The 14,261-nt window shown below is 38.6% G+C and overlaps 1 protein-coding gene across 2 annotated transcripts; it reads left to right on the plus strand.

Annotated features, from left to right (window-relative positions):
* Positions 1–780: 780 nt before the first annotated feature.
* anxa11b (annexin A11b) lies at positions 781–10,165 on the plus strand. Of its 2 annotated transcripts, XM_019278864.2 has the most exons (15): positions 781–958; positions 2,868–3,258; positions 4,511–4,548; positions 4,669–4,809; positions 5,743–5,830; positions 5,935–6,029; positions 6,153–6,266; positions 6,484–6,574; positions 6,696–6,775; positions 6,881–6,937; positions 7,047–7,140; positions 7,248–7,343; positions 8,460–8,518; positions 8,605–8,727; positions 8,836–8,895. In XM_019278864.2, the coding sequence occupies exons 2-15, from the start codon at positions 2,877–2,879 to the stop codon at positions 8,893–8,895; spliced, it is 1,518 nt and encodes a 505-aa protein (XP_019134409.1). In that variant the 5' UTR covers positions 781–958; positions 2,868–2,876. The 2 variants fall into 2 exon arrangements, with proteins under 2 accessions (XP_019134409.1, XP_027145057.1); XM_027289256.1 differs by lacking the exon at positions 781–958 and having other exon boundaries at positions 2,877–3,258; positions 8,836–10,165.
* Positions 10,166–14,261: the final 4,096 nt, after the last annotated feature.

Below are 14,261 nucleotides of genomic sequence, written 5' to 3' on the forward strand. Positions count from 1 at the left end.
AATTTCATCTAATATTCACGTTGCAAATGATTAAGGCTTCCAATTGATCCCAAATTAAACTTTATTGTCAACACTTCCATATGTACAGGACATACAGAGAATTGAAATTCCCTAATAAAAAGAGATTTAAAAAAAGAGGCAAATATAAAATATATTAACAGTGGGAATTATAGCAGTTATAAAAAGATATAAACTGTGTAAATATAGCAATTTTTTATTTTATTTTAATAAATTTTCACTTTATTTTTATCTTTTAATTTTTTAAATCTTTTTATCTATTTATTTTCTATGTTTATTAATTGTCCTTTTTAATCTTTTCTTTTATTATCTTTGAATCTGTCACATGTTCTTACACTGTGTTGCCTTCTGTTGGGTCTACTGCTGTGTAAAGTTTGTAAAACTCTGTTTTTTAAAGCTGGTATATAAATAAAGTTATTATTATTATTATTATTATTATTATTGAATATAAAACGATATAAAAAAAAAGATGCAGACAGCGAATAACAAGCTGTTATTTACTTATTTGCTTTATTTTTGTTCATTTATGTATTGTTTACTTTGTCAATATATCGTGTCTTATTCTTTGGTTATGTAACCATTTTTTTAAAAAAAAGTTTAAAAGTTGCAAATGATGGTTGCTGTCCGTGACAATGAAAATAAAAGTTGCAAATGATGGTTGCTGTCCGTGACAATGAAAATAAATAAGCAGAATCATGTTTCACATTAGATTTTTTTAATTTATTTTTAATTAAATCACCATGGAAACGAATGAAATCACTTATTAGACACATATGCCAGTGCCCTGTGTCCGCTGAGTCAACATCAGCCGCTCTTGTGTCACCGAGCAAAGGTTTGTTACGGAAACAATGCTGAGGAAGACCCACCCATCATCACCAGCTCTCCGCTCCCCCTGCTCTCTGCTGCTCGTCTCTTCCTGGATTTGAATCCCGTATCCGAAGTGAGTCATTTTTTTTTCTGTTTTTGTTTTTGTATACCCTCACATTGCATTATAGAGGCGAAGGTAAACAAACAATAAGTGTACGTTATATAAAAGTGTCCGTTCGCTCACTGAGCTGGAGGAATGTGATTAGCCTCGCCCAATTAAACGGACACAGCCGTTGGGCTGTTTTTAACGGTAACTTTACCGATAAAAACAGCCCAACGGCTACTTATTTAAAATCAATTTTAAAGCATTAAAAAAATAAGACTTGTAATACTTTTAACTGTTGACGTGTTACGTGTTTTTCTTTCTTTCCAGTATGTGTTCAGGCTGGATGCTAAATGCTAAACGGTAACTTCCTACAAGAGTGTTTTTGCGACGTTAACGGACCGCCGGGGTCGATATACAAACTGTCGGAAAATTAAAGATTAATTTGAATAGGTTGATAGCATGTGGACTGTATAAACGCTTTGTTATTGTAAATGGATATAATAGTGCTATTTTTCATTTATTTTTTTAATCGTGATTGGCTAGTTGAGAAAACACAGGCCTTTAGCAGCAGGAGCAGGGGGTGTGAATGTATACACAGTCGGACATTGTTAAAAGACTTGCCCGCGTTTTAGTTGCTATTATTTAAAAAATAAAATAAAATACACCAAACTATTAACTCTTGCAATTCTTTTATGTGTGTTTATGAATCAATCTGGACTTTCCCCACTCGTGTCAAACGCATCCTTGAGTTGTAAATCTCAGTGGTTGTGGAAATGCTGATTTTCTTATGGTAGCACTTGAACGCCTCACCGGTGCTTGTTAAGGGGTCTAAAAGGAGAAGGGAGCGTCAACAATCAGACGCCCTTCAGCAAGTCACCTCTAACACAGTGTGTGTGTGTTTTATGCAGGCTTAAAGGACACAGTGGTGCATCTCTGAATTCAGAATACTTAAATCTAAACTTTTACCTAACCCTACTCCAGGTTTCCGTAGCTGATTTGGCTTTGTTGCCTTTTAAATGTCTATAAATAAGTTGTGTTTATGCAGTGCCACATGTGGGTGTACTGTACAGGGAAAAAAGTGTGCTCTCTCTCTCCCACTACATAGTCCTCTGCGCTGGAGAAAAACATTGATTTCTATCTGGTTTCCTGTGTGCATGTAAACAAAGTGAATTTATGGTTTGCTAGATTATCACTTATTACAGCTGTAATTAGTATTTTGCTTCATTATGGGACGACGCAGAGGCACCTTACCTGTTGTGTAATTCCAACAGCAACTCTTCAAAAGGATGTGAATCTGAAATAATTCAGAGACCATTGCCATTGCAGTGTTTAAAGTAAGGGGAAGTTCCACTTAGAGCCTATGAGTGCATTTCTTTTCATCTTATGCTAAACAGAAACAATGCAGTGTTAGTTTGAGTGGTGAGTTTCCCGTCTTTATAAAAGGGATGTGGCCAAACAGCCTACTCTAAAGTTGTAGCTTATTAACTTAGGGAAGTTGGGTGGTGGGGGAACATAGAACATTTTATTAGCACGAGGTTGGGTGTCGGGTATCAGCCATTCTCTTAATCAGATGGTCGGCGGTTCAATGCCCGGCTCCTCCAGTTTGCATGTCGAAGTGTCCTTGAGCAAGAACCCTGAATTGGCCCCGAAAGCTGTGCACTTGGTACCTTGCATGGCAGCCAATGCATAAGTGTATGAATGTGTGAATGAGATATGTAGTGGAAAATCACTCTGAGTGGTCAGAAGACTAGAAAGGTGCTCTATAAGTACAGTCCATTGACCATTTAGTCAGTTAGTTCACTGAAAAGTACCATCACTAAAGCAGGCAAATATTAGGTGGCAGGTTGATTTTAATCTACATGTAAACCTAAACCTTTCTGTAAAAGCTCCCTCATCCACTTCATTGTAACAAGCCACAACTTCATGTCCCCTCCAGGTTCTAAAGATGAGCTATCCAGGATACCCTCCTCAGTCTGGGGGCTACCCTCCAGCGCAAGGTGGCTACCCTCCGGCGCAAGGTGGCTACCCTCCGGCTCAAGGCGGCTACCCACCAGCACAAGGCGGCTACCCACCAGCTCAAGGCGGCTACCCACCGGCTCAAGGAGGCTACCCACCGGCTCAAGGAGGCTACCCACCAGCTCAAGGTGGCTACCCACCAGCAGCAGGCGGCTACCCACCCCAGGCAGGAGGTTTCCCTCCAGCAGCAGGGGGCTACCCTCCCCAGGCCGGTGGTGGTTTCCCTCCTGCAGCTGGAGGCTTCCCTCCTCAGGCAGGAGGATACCAAGCACAGTCTGGAGCAGGAGGTTACCCCTCCATGCCTGCAGGAGGTGAGGCTACAAGATATTCTATTAATTTGTGAGAATTAACATGCAGCAAATTTTCCCCCAAAATCTATAAGTGCAGTAGAAATGTATATAGTACCAGTGGTAAGCAAAGAGATTCTCCAAAGTAGCCACCTTTTGCTGACCTTTTGATGACAGCTTTGTACACTCCTGGCATTTTCACTCAACCAGCTTCATGAGGTCATCACTGCGAATGATTTACCAACAGTCTGCTGCTGGCTGCTTTTCCTTGACTCTGCAGTCCAACTCATCCAAAAAAACAATCTAATTTGGGTTTAGGTAGGGTGGTTGTTAAGTCCAGGTCATCTGACGCAGCACTCTGTCATTCTCCTTCTTAGTCAAATAGCCCTTACATAGCCTGGACGTGTGTTTGGGTCATTGTCCTGTTGACAAACGAATTATCCCAATAAGAACAAACCGGATTGCCAACAGTGTCACCAGTGAAGCACTCCCACACCATCTCACCTTTTTCATGCTTTACAGTGGGAACCACACATGTAGATAACATCTGTTTACCTAATCTCAAATTTCAATGTCCATTCCTTGTGTTTCTTGGCCCATCCAATTTGCATCCTGTTGTTGGTTTCTATCAGTCATGGTTTCTTTGCAGCAAATCGAACATGAAGGCCTGATTCACGCAGTCTTCTCCGACCAGTTGATGCTGAGATGTGTGTGCTACTTAGCTAGCCTTAAAAAGATCACTAATCTGAGTTTATCCCCTGCAGCAGAGGTAACTCTTGGTCTTTCTTTCCTGGGGTAATCCTCATGAGAGCTGGTTTAATTTCAGTGTTTAATGGTTTCTGCAATTGTGACATTTTCCAGATTGACTGACTTAAAGTATAACAAACTGTCATTTCTCTTGACTTATTCGAGCGGGTTCTACCATAATATGGATTACCACAGCCAACACTTTGCCAACACTACCTCTGAACAACACGACTGATGGTCTTAAATGTATTAAAAAGGGAAGAAAAAGCAAACCCTTTAATTAAATTATTCCAGGTGACTACCTCATGAAGCGTGAATGTGCAAAGCTGCCACCGTCATGGCCAAAAAGAGGCTAATTTGAAGAATCTAAAATATGAAACATATTTTGCTCTGTTGACACTTAATTTGATTATTACGTAATTCCATATGATATTTTGAATGAGAAGGTGTGTCTGAACTTGAACAAAAAGTCAGTATTGTTTTTAGAATTAACTGCACCTTGAATGTTCTGTCAATATTTCCTTTGCAGGTGGAGGCTGGGGAGCAGCACCAGGCGGCTATGGAGCGGTACATACATTCTTATCTAACCCTTCACCTCTGCAGTTCTAATAACATATGGACTGACTCATGGCTGAATCTCATATTTACTTAAATCATCTTGTCTTCACCATGGACTTCTTTTTGCAGCCAGGAGGAGCTCCGCAGGGATACCAAGGTCCTGCCCCTGGCCAGCCCATGCCACATTACCCCGGAGCCCCAGCGACTAACCCCTCAATGCCTGGATACGGAAGCGGAGCTCCGTCCCACCCTCAGGCACCTGCCATTTCTGTAAGACGCATTTGTCTTCATCGCAGGACTTCTCTGAAACTACATTCACATATATGCATGTACAGCTACAAGTATCTTTAAACTTGGTTGTATTTTATATTCGAATGTTTCTATTTTTCATATTTTTTGGCTGGCCCACAGCAAAGCGCAGTTTCTGATTTAATTACAGAATGATAAAGTTACAACATGGGTCGGTTGAGTGTTGTAGTTCCCCCGATAGATGAGACCTACTCTTAATTTACAGTAATATAAAACACTGTCTTATGTTACTGTAAATTTGATTGCAACCGCTGTCTCTATTTTGATACTATAAAAGTCATTTGTGTTTATGAAGCGACCTTTTACTACGGGCTGAGAGAAGTATGCAAACAAGTTTTAGCCCCACTACCTATGTTACTTTGTGTTGTTTTACAAAGATCATTATTAGGAGCTAGGTCAACTCATGCAAATTATTATGGTTGAAATACCCTTTGTTCCTAGTAGTCTTTCAACTGTAACTTTTATAGTAGGGCCATATTTTTTCACATAAAGAACTTTAGTTTCACTTCACTTTCTCACTTCATTTTGACTTACAGACACAATCTGAACACATGTCAGAGTCTGACAGATGTAACCTGTGATGACTAGTCCCACACTGTGGATGACCTGAAGCCACATATCTCTTCTTTTACTGTCCTTTGCTCTTTGAGGAAGTAACATACATTTGTAAAAGCAGCATCGTCAATGCATGGCGACACTAGGCATTTTTATAGCACTTGTTGCACGCAAAGGGGTGCGTGGTTGCGATTACATTTAGCATGCGTGTCCTTGTGCCAGGGATGCTGCGCTGAATCATAGACGCTTCCTGTGTTTGTTCTAATTAAAAGCCTTGCAGCGTGTTTTATACACGGTCCATACTAGATTTTGACCTAGTCTTGTTTTTTATATTTACAGAAAGGGTTCAGGGGTTCTATCAAAGACTTTCCAGGGGCTGATCCACTGAGGGATGTTGAAGTTCTCCGAAAAGCTATGAAGGGTTTTGGTCAGTATATGGTGTTTACTTGAATATCCTAAACCCATCAAAAGTATTGTCACTCAACAAAATAATTTTTTTTGAACATATTATATACTGATTCTGAATAACAGGTACTGATGAAAACGCCATTATTGAACTCCTGGGAAGCCGTTCCAACAAGCAGAGGGTTCCAATGGTTGCAGGCTATAAAACAACTTATGGGAAGGTATGTTTTTTTTGTTTTGTTTTTTTACAGATGAAATTCATTTTGCAATCCATTTCTTCCCATTAACCTTATACGGGGTCAGTGAGGCTGAATTTTGTTTTTGTTCTGTGTTTTTCCTCTTAGGATTTGGTCCACGATCTGAAGTCTGAGCTCACTGGAAACTTTGAGAAGCTGGTTCTCGCTATGATAATGAGGCCTGCACACTTCGATGCGTCTCAAATGAGAGAGGCTATAAAGGTTGGAAGCTCGAGTTGTTGTCTCAGCAGATGCTTCAATTGTGGTTTTGTAGTTCAAACCCGCATAGTGTGATTCATCATGTCATAGGAAAGTTGGAGAGAAAAAAACATCCTATAAGTGCAAGTAAATGTCAGTCAAGCGGAGACTTGAGTCCTTTTTACTTTATGAAGCAGGTATGTCTTTGAATGTCTTATTAAAACCTTTCTGTTTTTTTTAGGGTGCAGGAACTGACGAAGCCTGTCTGATTGAGATTCTTTCATCACGCTCTAACGCAGAAATTCAAGAAATCGCCACAGTCTACAAAGCTGGTGAGTACTGAGAACCATTTATTTATTTTAACATTCATCTGACAGCATTCATCTGAACAAAATGCAAATGTATGCAAACGAATGAGTTTCCCTAAAAAAAAAAGCAACGCCTTTCTTCCAGAGTATGGGAAGAGCCTGGAGGATGCCATCAGCAGTGACACCTCCGGTCACTTCCGCAGACTCCTTGTCGCTCTCTGCCAGGTTTGATTCATAATGAGCTCTCTCGAAACAGATTCCACACTCTGCCACTGTTCTCCGCCCACGTGATGTATGTTTAATGAGCACAACATGTCTCACCCTATCTAGGGAAATCGCGACGAAAGAGAGACTGTTGACGTCGCCCTCGCCAAACAGGATGCTCAGGTACTGGCTTAGAGTCGGTTTGGGGTTGTACCATTTTTGGAAAGTAATTGGCAGGTCTAATCATGTTTTTTTTTTTTTTTTTTTTTTTTAAATGGTGTGTGGGCGACAGAAACTGTATGCCGCTGGGGAGAATAAAGTTGGAACTGATGAGTCTCAGTTTAATGCCATCCTGTGCGCCCGCAGCAAGCCTCACCTTCGAGCAGGTGTGTCATTTCAACACTTTTGCTTTTCCATTGTCATAACTGCACGTTGACCTTTTTAGTGCATATTTCTCATGTTCTCTTACTCTGTGATCCTTGTTCTTTATTAGTCTTCCATGAATACCAGCAGATGTGTGGGCGAGACATTGAGAAGAGTATCTGCAGGGAAATGTCTGGAAATGTAGAGGACGGCATGGTGGCTGTGGGTACGTTCTTTGGGTCTCTTTTTCCCAAACCTCAACCAAACTGAAGTTGCTTTCCAAAACGTGTTGAAGTGTTAAGTATATATTGAAATCATTTGTAAAAGATGTTTGTTCTAAGGGGTTTCCTGGAAGGTCTTAAAATATCCTGCGCCTGCAAACAGGATACTGTTTGACCTTGATGATTGATCAATGATTGTGGGTTTTGAGGTTTTTCTGACCCAGTTCAGTCTTACAGAGTTACAGCCATTTTAGTTTATCGTGCTGCTGTAGCACCATCAGATTGTACAATTACAGAATGTGATTTTAAAATGGGCCAAACCAAAAAGAATTTGTTAACCAGTTGCAGGAAAGCAGTGCAGAATATATTCAAATAAATATTTGGGTTCATCCAAATACGTGCAGTGAAGAATTGATGGATAAAGTGTAGCTGGAGCTGGAGAGGTACAAAATAGTTTTTCACAAATGTAAAAATGATGGAAATTGTGGAAGAAAAAAAAACCTTTTGGGAGAGGCAATAACATAAAACAAATTAATTACAAACTTTCTCTAGTGTGTTTATTATTCAGGTAGCATTCTGTGTAAAAGCAACTCTTTCAAAATACATTAAATATGTTGAAAAATAGTTGCTGAAAACATGTGAAAAGACTTTGAACAATATATTACGGAAATGTGGAGTTAGAGGTTGAAACAGTTTTTCACCAGTTTTCAGTCCAGGATTTTGTGGGCGGTCCTAAAGGGTGGCTCAATGACACGCTGAGGCCACCCTGAGCATACCCCTGCACCCCTAGCAGAGAGATAGAGATTAACTCGTCTCGCTCAGAGTGTTTCAAAGTTAGTCATGTCATTTTATGAACTCATCTGACACGTTGCAGTCGCTTCAAAATCGCTGCTTCACTGCCCCCACAGTCCTGGAGCTCATTTTTACCCATAGGATTTTGACACCTAATTTCATGAACTTGTCGAGATTTTTAATCATTCAGATTTGGCTGGATGGTTAAAAACACTTTGTTGGTCTGACCAACTCAGAACACGTATTTAAGTTGAAGTGCATGTTCATGTCTGCCGCTGTCAGCCTCAAGCAACACTAATCTCTTCACTTGTGCTCCTTTCCTTTCATAGTGAAATGCATCAAGAACACCCCTGCCTACTTCGCAGAAAGGCTCCACAAGGCCATGCAGGTACATTTATTGTTTATCATCACATTTTATTCCAAAGTAGGGGATTTCACTGCTATAGTTAATGAAGTGGCACATTGTGTTAACAGGGAGCAGGGACCAAGGACACAACCCTCATCCGAATAATGGTGTCCCGCTCTGAGGTCGATATGTTGGACATCAGAAAGGCGTATGTGCAGGCTTATGGAAAATCACTGTACACTCACATCTCAGTAAGTCTCCCTAACTATGTTATTATGACCTCACAGTTTTTATGTGATATATTTGTGGGATCATTTCAAATTTATATTGATTTATTTATTTTTTGCTGTGTTTCTCAGGGTGACACCTCCGGGGATTACAAGAAGCTGCTGTTGAAGCTGTGTGGAGGTAGCGACTAAAAGGGAAGGAAGAGAACCATTCATAAGGACAAAATATATGTCCACACTGAAATAAAGTTATAGGACCTTATATCACATATGATGCATGTAATTAAAGTTAGTTTTAGTTTTCTATAACAACAAATCATGATTACTCTTATATTTTCTCCAGTGACACTTGTTTTTATTGTGTTGGAGTAGGTGATTGCCAAATAGTAAATATATTAATATCAATATTTTTTAAAGATAGACTAGATTTTGTCATTGCTTAGTAGAAAGTGAAGTACTGAAGCAAAACGTGCCTGAACATTTCCTACTGAATTGAGAACTGAACTATGAAATCTGACTATACAAATTATATTAATACTATTTAAATTGCCCAACAAACTGCTTTAGTTTGATTTAAGAAAAACTTTATCTGAAGGAACAAAATAAGAAAAACCTAAAGATGCAGAACAAGAACGATATCTAATATATAAAGTAAATGTAACATTTAGCACATTATTATCTGTTACTGTGGTAAATTGTACCTTACCGCCATGTATTTCAACTATGTACAAGTGAATAAACGTTAATTGTGCGAGAGTATTATGCAAATAAGAAAATTATAACTGAACCTCACACATTTAATTCCTGTAAAATTCGAGGTAATTTTTGAATGTAAGACATAAAGCTTTACAAAAAGCATCTCCTCTATCTTCATGCTAACTAACCAGGAGTTTTACTCCAGCTTGCAAGTCTATGCAAATGAGTTCTTCACTTTATATCCCTCATTTAGCTTTAGAAGACTCCCCGTGTTTCTGAAATAAACTTCTTCAATCATTGCTCAACACTTACAGATAATGTTGCCTTTTTGCTGAAAAGCCAAAGCCTGAAAGCTACGTCATGTTGCCTTTTTGTCGGGGCTGCTGTGTGAACAGTTTCACTGTGGTTTAGCTCACAAACAATCACTAATCATACTTGGCCACTGAAATAGAGTGATTACATTGTTTGGTTCTCAGTTTTTTGTTTACATTTTTTTCCCCCAGTGTAACTGATTTGTGTGTTTTGTCACCAGTAGAGGGCTCTTTGAGCACACATTACAAGTGTAAGTTCTTCTCTGTGTGATTATTTTGCCTCATAATGAATGTAGCTTGAATCTGAGTATCCTTTATCGTCCCTGTAACATAATAATGGCTAAAATTCAATGTATGCCTTTGTAGTATTCTAACATTTTGTCATTTCATAGGCTCAGTCTGGAGAGACTTACAGACGGCCACTTTTCATTTCATTAAAAAAACATTTTGGCTTATCCAGATTGTCTTTGTGAAATTGGATCATGTGTTTTGCATGAAACATTGAATATGGATTTGCTGCTTTGAGCCCGACACACAATGAGCAATTTGCATTTCAAAGCCACTCTCATTTTTATCACCTTGGTCGGGGATTATGACAAGTGAGTCAAACCCACCCCAACACCATCCTGAGAGCATCACGAGCCGCACGTTCCGTTAAAAGGTGTGAGTAATGTGGCTTACATAAGTGATGCCTGTGTCGGATTTGCAGCTCCAGTGATATGGCACAGAGAGCTTTTCTCAAGGCTATAAATAGCGTCCATATTGGTAACACAGATCTTGTCAAATCTTCTTTTTGTTGTGCTCACTGGCCTCAAAGTGCAGCCTCAGAGGGACTGTGATGGGGAGACAAATTACTTCTCCGAGCCTCACTTCTTCTAGACCTTTCACACGACACTCAAAATGGAAAGCTCAGCCAGAGGACCACAAAAAAAGGATGAATATTTGATGTTGATATTTTCTCTCTTGAGCTGAGCTGTTTTCTGTGATACCTTCTGAAATATATAGGTCAAAAGGAAATGGGGGGGCTTTGCTTTTACTTTTAGAGACAAAACAGAGCACTTCCCTGTTGCTGATTTCTAGAAAGTGCTTTAATTATTAACATGTGGATGCTGCACCCTGTCTGGGATTTGATCACACACACATGCAAGGCTCTACACGCTGTTTTACTGGCAAAGTCAGCACATGAGTGTGTATGGAAGTCGTGTCAATCAATAATATCTGTCCGGGTCATCGGTACTAGTGGGAGAAGGTCAGTCCTTGAGCAGCTCTTAGACCTCACGCTTCCTATCACATCACATCCCCTGGAGCTTTCTACTCCTTCTTTATAGTTTAAAGTAAGAAAATGTGACTCAGACCTCTTCAAATTTGTCATATCATCAAATCATGATAATGGCACATTTCACCTCAACACTGCATCTCCTTAAAGGTTTGTCTCACAGACTGGATTAAACATAATCTGATAAAAATATGAGATTAATCCACATTTTACCTAAATTGACATCCCTATCACTGCCCTCTTATGGTAGTACTGTCTTACAACCAGTAAGTATTGACCAAACTGCTGATTTGCAGTCTCCAGCTGTCCAATGAGAAATGTGTGGGTTAAGTGACATTTGCCAGTTGCCAGAGACATAATCCCTCTTTAAACTTCCTGAGTGCATATAAGCAAATTACAAACCCGAGGATTAGATGAACAACACATAATGAGATGTAGCAGCAGCAGATATCACTATCCTATCACAGCCTGCAGAGCTGCAGCCTGAAACGGCTTGAGGGTTCACCCTGTGATATTTGACAAATTAACAGAATAAAACCTGCCTAACCTGTTCCCTTTTTATTTGTGTGTGCGGTCTGCATGCGTCCAGCTAGAGGAAGAGCAGCATGCTGTTTTCTGGAACACAACATATTACTCTTCAAATGACTTCCATTTAATGTTTTACTGCAAAACAAACAGCATGAGTTTGATGTTTAAAGTGTGTACGTTTCAATTTACAGAATTCCTAAACATTCCAACTAGTTTTCTCGGCGAAATGGATTTTGCCTGCAGGGAAAAAAAAGAGAAATTCGAGTTGTTACATAACCACTTACATTGTTAAAGCTCTGCTAAACTTAAGTGGAGAAATGTATAGGCACACTGTGTACCGCATTAAGCTTTAAAGCCAGGCCCTATGGGCTCTAGCTACTTCCAGATGAGAGTTACAATCCTCATAAAGGCAATACACAGGAGCTCCTTAATAATACAGAGTACTGTCAGCAATTATGTTAAATGAGCCTAAAGTAGATTTCCACATTCAGCACTCATCTTTGCAGTTCAGCCGTCTGCACCGAGGCTACATATAGATAATCCTACATATGATTTCTTAAGGATACCAGTCGTATGTGACGACCGCTTCACTCACGGATTATGTGGAGCAGAAGAAAGCTCAAAGAGCGGGGCAGATGTGTCAGGGGACACACCAGATGAGGAACAGGCAACTATATGATCTGAAGGTATACAATCTGCTACTGAGTTCTAAAATAATTGCCTGTTCAGAGGTGCATTATACACGTGCTGTACTGGTAACTGGATTCACTGAACAGATGAGGCTTTGGGAGGCAAAGCCCAACTCAACAAATGTACATTTATTTAAATACCTTTGTGATGCTGCCACTGTTCACCAACTGAAAGAAAACACTGTATTTTTGAGAAGTATATGAAATTAACATGCAATAACAACCATACTGTAAGAAATAAAAGATAAAGGAGATTAAAAACAAAAACAAGTTTCGCACAATACAAATATCATTTATATGACATTTTATCACGTATGCATATATATATACGATAGGACAACAATCAACCATGGTTTACACTGACATTACATTGATACATCTCACATCTTTATGTCTGTTGCACTGCCATAAATATCACATCAGGGGCATAGCTATGACACCTAGCTAATGACACCTAATGTTGTTGCTGCTGTTTGTTATTCTTTAGCCAATGAAATACAATAAAAGTAAAATGAATCAACGTTATTGGGCCACAGTTATGTTCCTTGAAACTTTAAATCTGAAGACTTTATTTTGGTATTTGGTCAACGAGGTCTGTGGGGACCCATTAACTGAATACAATGATGACTTTTAAGCAGATGACACAGAAATACATCTATAAAGTAGAAAAGTACATTTTTGCTTATAACACCTTTTTCTATTCAAGCAATGATGTAAGCCTAGTAATGGAATATTTATGATTGAGCATAAACCCTCCATAACGTCCTATAAAAATATTAAGTACTTTAGGCTATATTTCAACCAACGACATCACAAACTCTTTTTTTTTACTTAAGTAAAAGTAACTCTGACCACAATCAGAATTATATTTTGTATCAGGAATTTCAATCTAAGCAACTAAAGGTACCAAACAAATGTAATATTTCTGTTTGAAATGAAAATACTGATGCAAAGTATGTCAAAATTGCCCACCATTGTTCTCATGGGCATTTTATGTACTTTTACTTGCAATGAAGTCATTCCACCACTTGATTAAAACACCACAAACCTTTCATAACCTCCTAAAAGAGGATTAGGTAACTAATTTTATTTTTTTTAACTGTATGTTTTTCTTAAAGGGACTTATATTTTTGCTGATTATATTTTGTATCAGGAATTTCAATCTAAGTAACTAAAGATACCAAACAAATGTAATATTTCCGTTTGAAATGAAAATACTGATGCAAAGTTATGTCAAAATTGCCCACCATTGTTCTCATGGGCATTTTATGTACTTTTACTTGCAATGAAGTCATTCCACCACTTGATTAAAACACCACAAACCTTTTATAACCTCCTAAAAGAGGATTAGGTAACTAATTTCTAAATTTTTTAACTGTATGTTTTTCTTAATGGGACTTATATTTTTGCTGATTATATTTTGTATCTGGAATTTCAATCTAAGTAACTAAAGATACCAAACAAATGTAATATTTCCAATTGAAATGAAAATACTGATGCAAAGTATGTCAGAATTGTACTTATTACTCGAGTACATGCCCACCATTGTTCTCATGGGCATTTTATGTACTTTTACTTGCAATTAAGTCATTCCACCACTTGATTAAAACACCACAAACCTTACATAACCTCCTAAAAGAAGATTAGGTAACTAATTTTTTAACTGTATGTTTTTCTTAATGGGAATTCTAGCGACTGATTATAGTTTTGCTGATTATATTTTGTATCAGGAATTTCAATCTAAGTAACTAAAGGTACCAAACAAATGTAATATTTCCAATTGAAATGAAAATACTGATGCAAAGTATGTCAAAATTGTACTTATTACTCGAGTACATGCCCACCATTGTTCTCATGGGCATTTTATGTACTTTTACTTGCAATGAAGTCATTCCACCACTTGATTAAAACACCACAAACCTTTCATAACCTCCTAAAAGAGGATTAGGTAACTAATTTTTTAACTGTATGTTTTTCTTAATGGGGCTTCTAGCGGCAGGTGGGGGGAGCCAGGTGCGTACACAAACAAAGCCCCGCCTACCTTTACCTTAAATGTCC

This window comes from Larimichthys crocea, chromosome XVI, assembly GCF_000972845.2.
Source record: "Larimichthys crocea isolate SSNF chromosome XVI, L_crocea_2.0, whole genome shotgun sequence".
Lineage (NCBI taxonomy): Eukaryota > Metazoa > Chordata > Actinopteri > Sciaenidae > Larimichthys > Larimichthys crocea.

Coding starts and splice junctions, on each gene's coding strand:
- anxa11b (XM_019278864.2), top strand. CDS start 2,877: ATGAGCTATCCAGGATACCCTCCTCAGTCTGGGGGCTACCCTCCAGCG. Junction 6,267..6,483: donor AAATGAGAGAGGCTATAAAG/GTTGGAAGCTCG, acceptor TGTTTTTTTTAG/GGTGCAGGAACTGACGAAGC. Junction 7,141..7,247: donor CAAGCCTCACCTTCGAGCAG/GTGTGTCATTTC, acceptor GTTCTTTATTAG/TCTTCCATGAATACCAGCAG.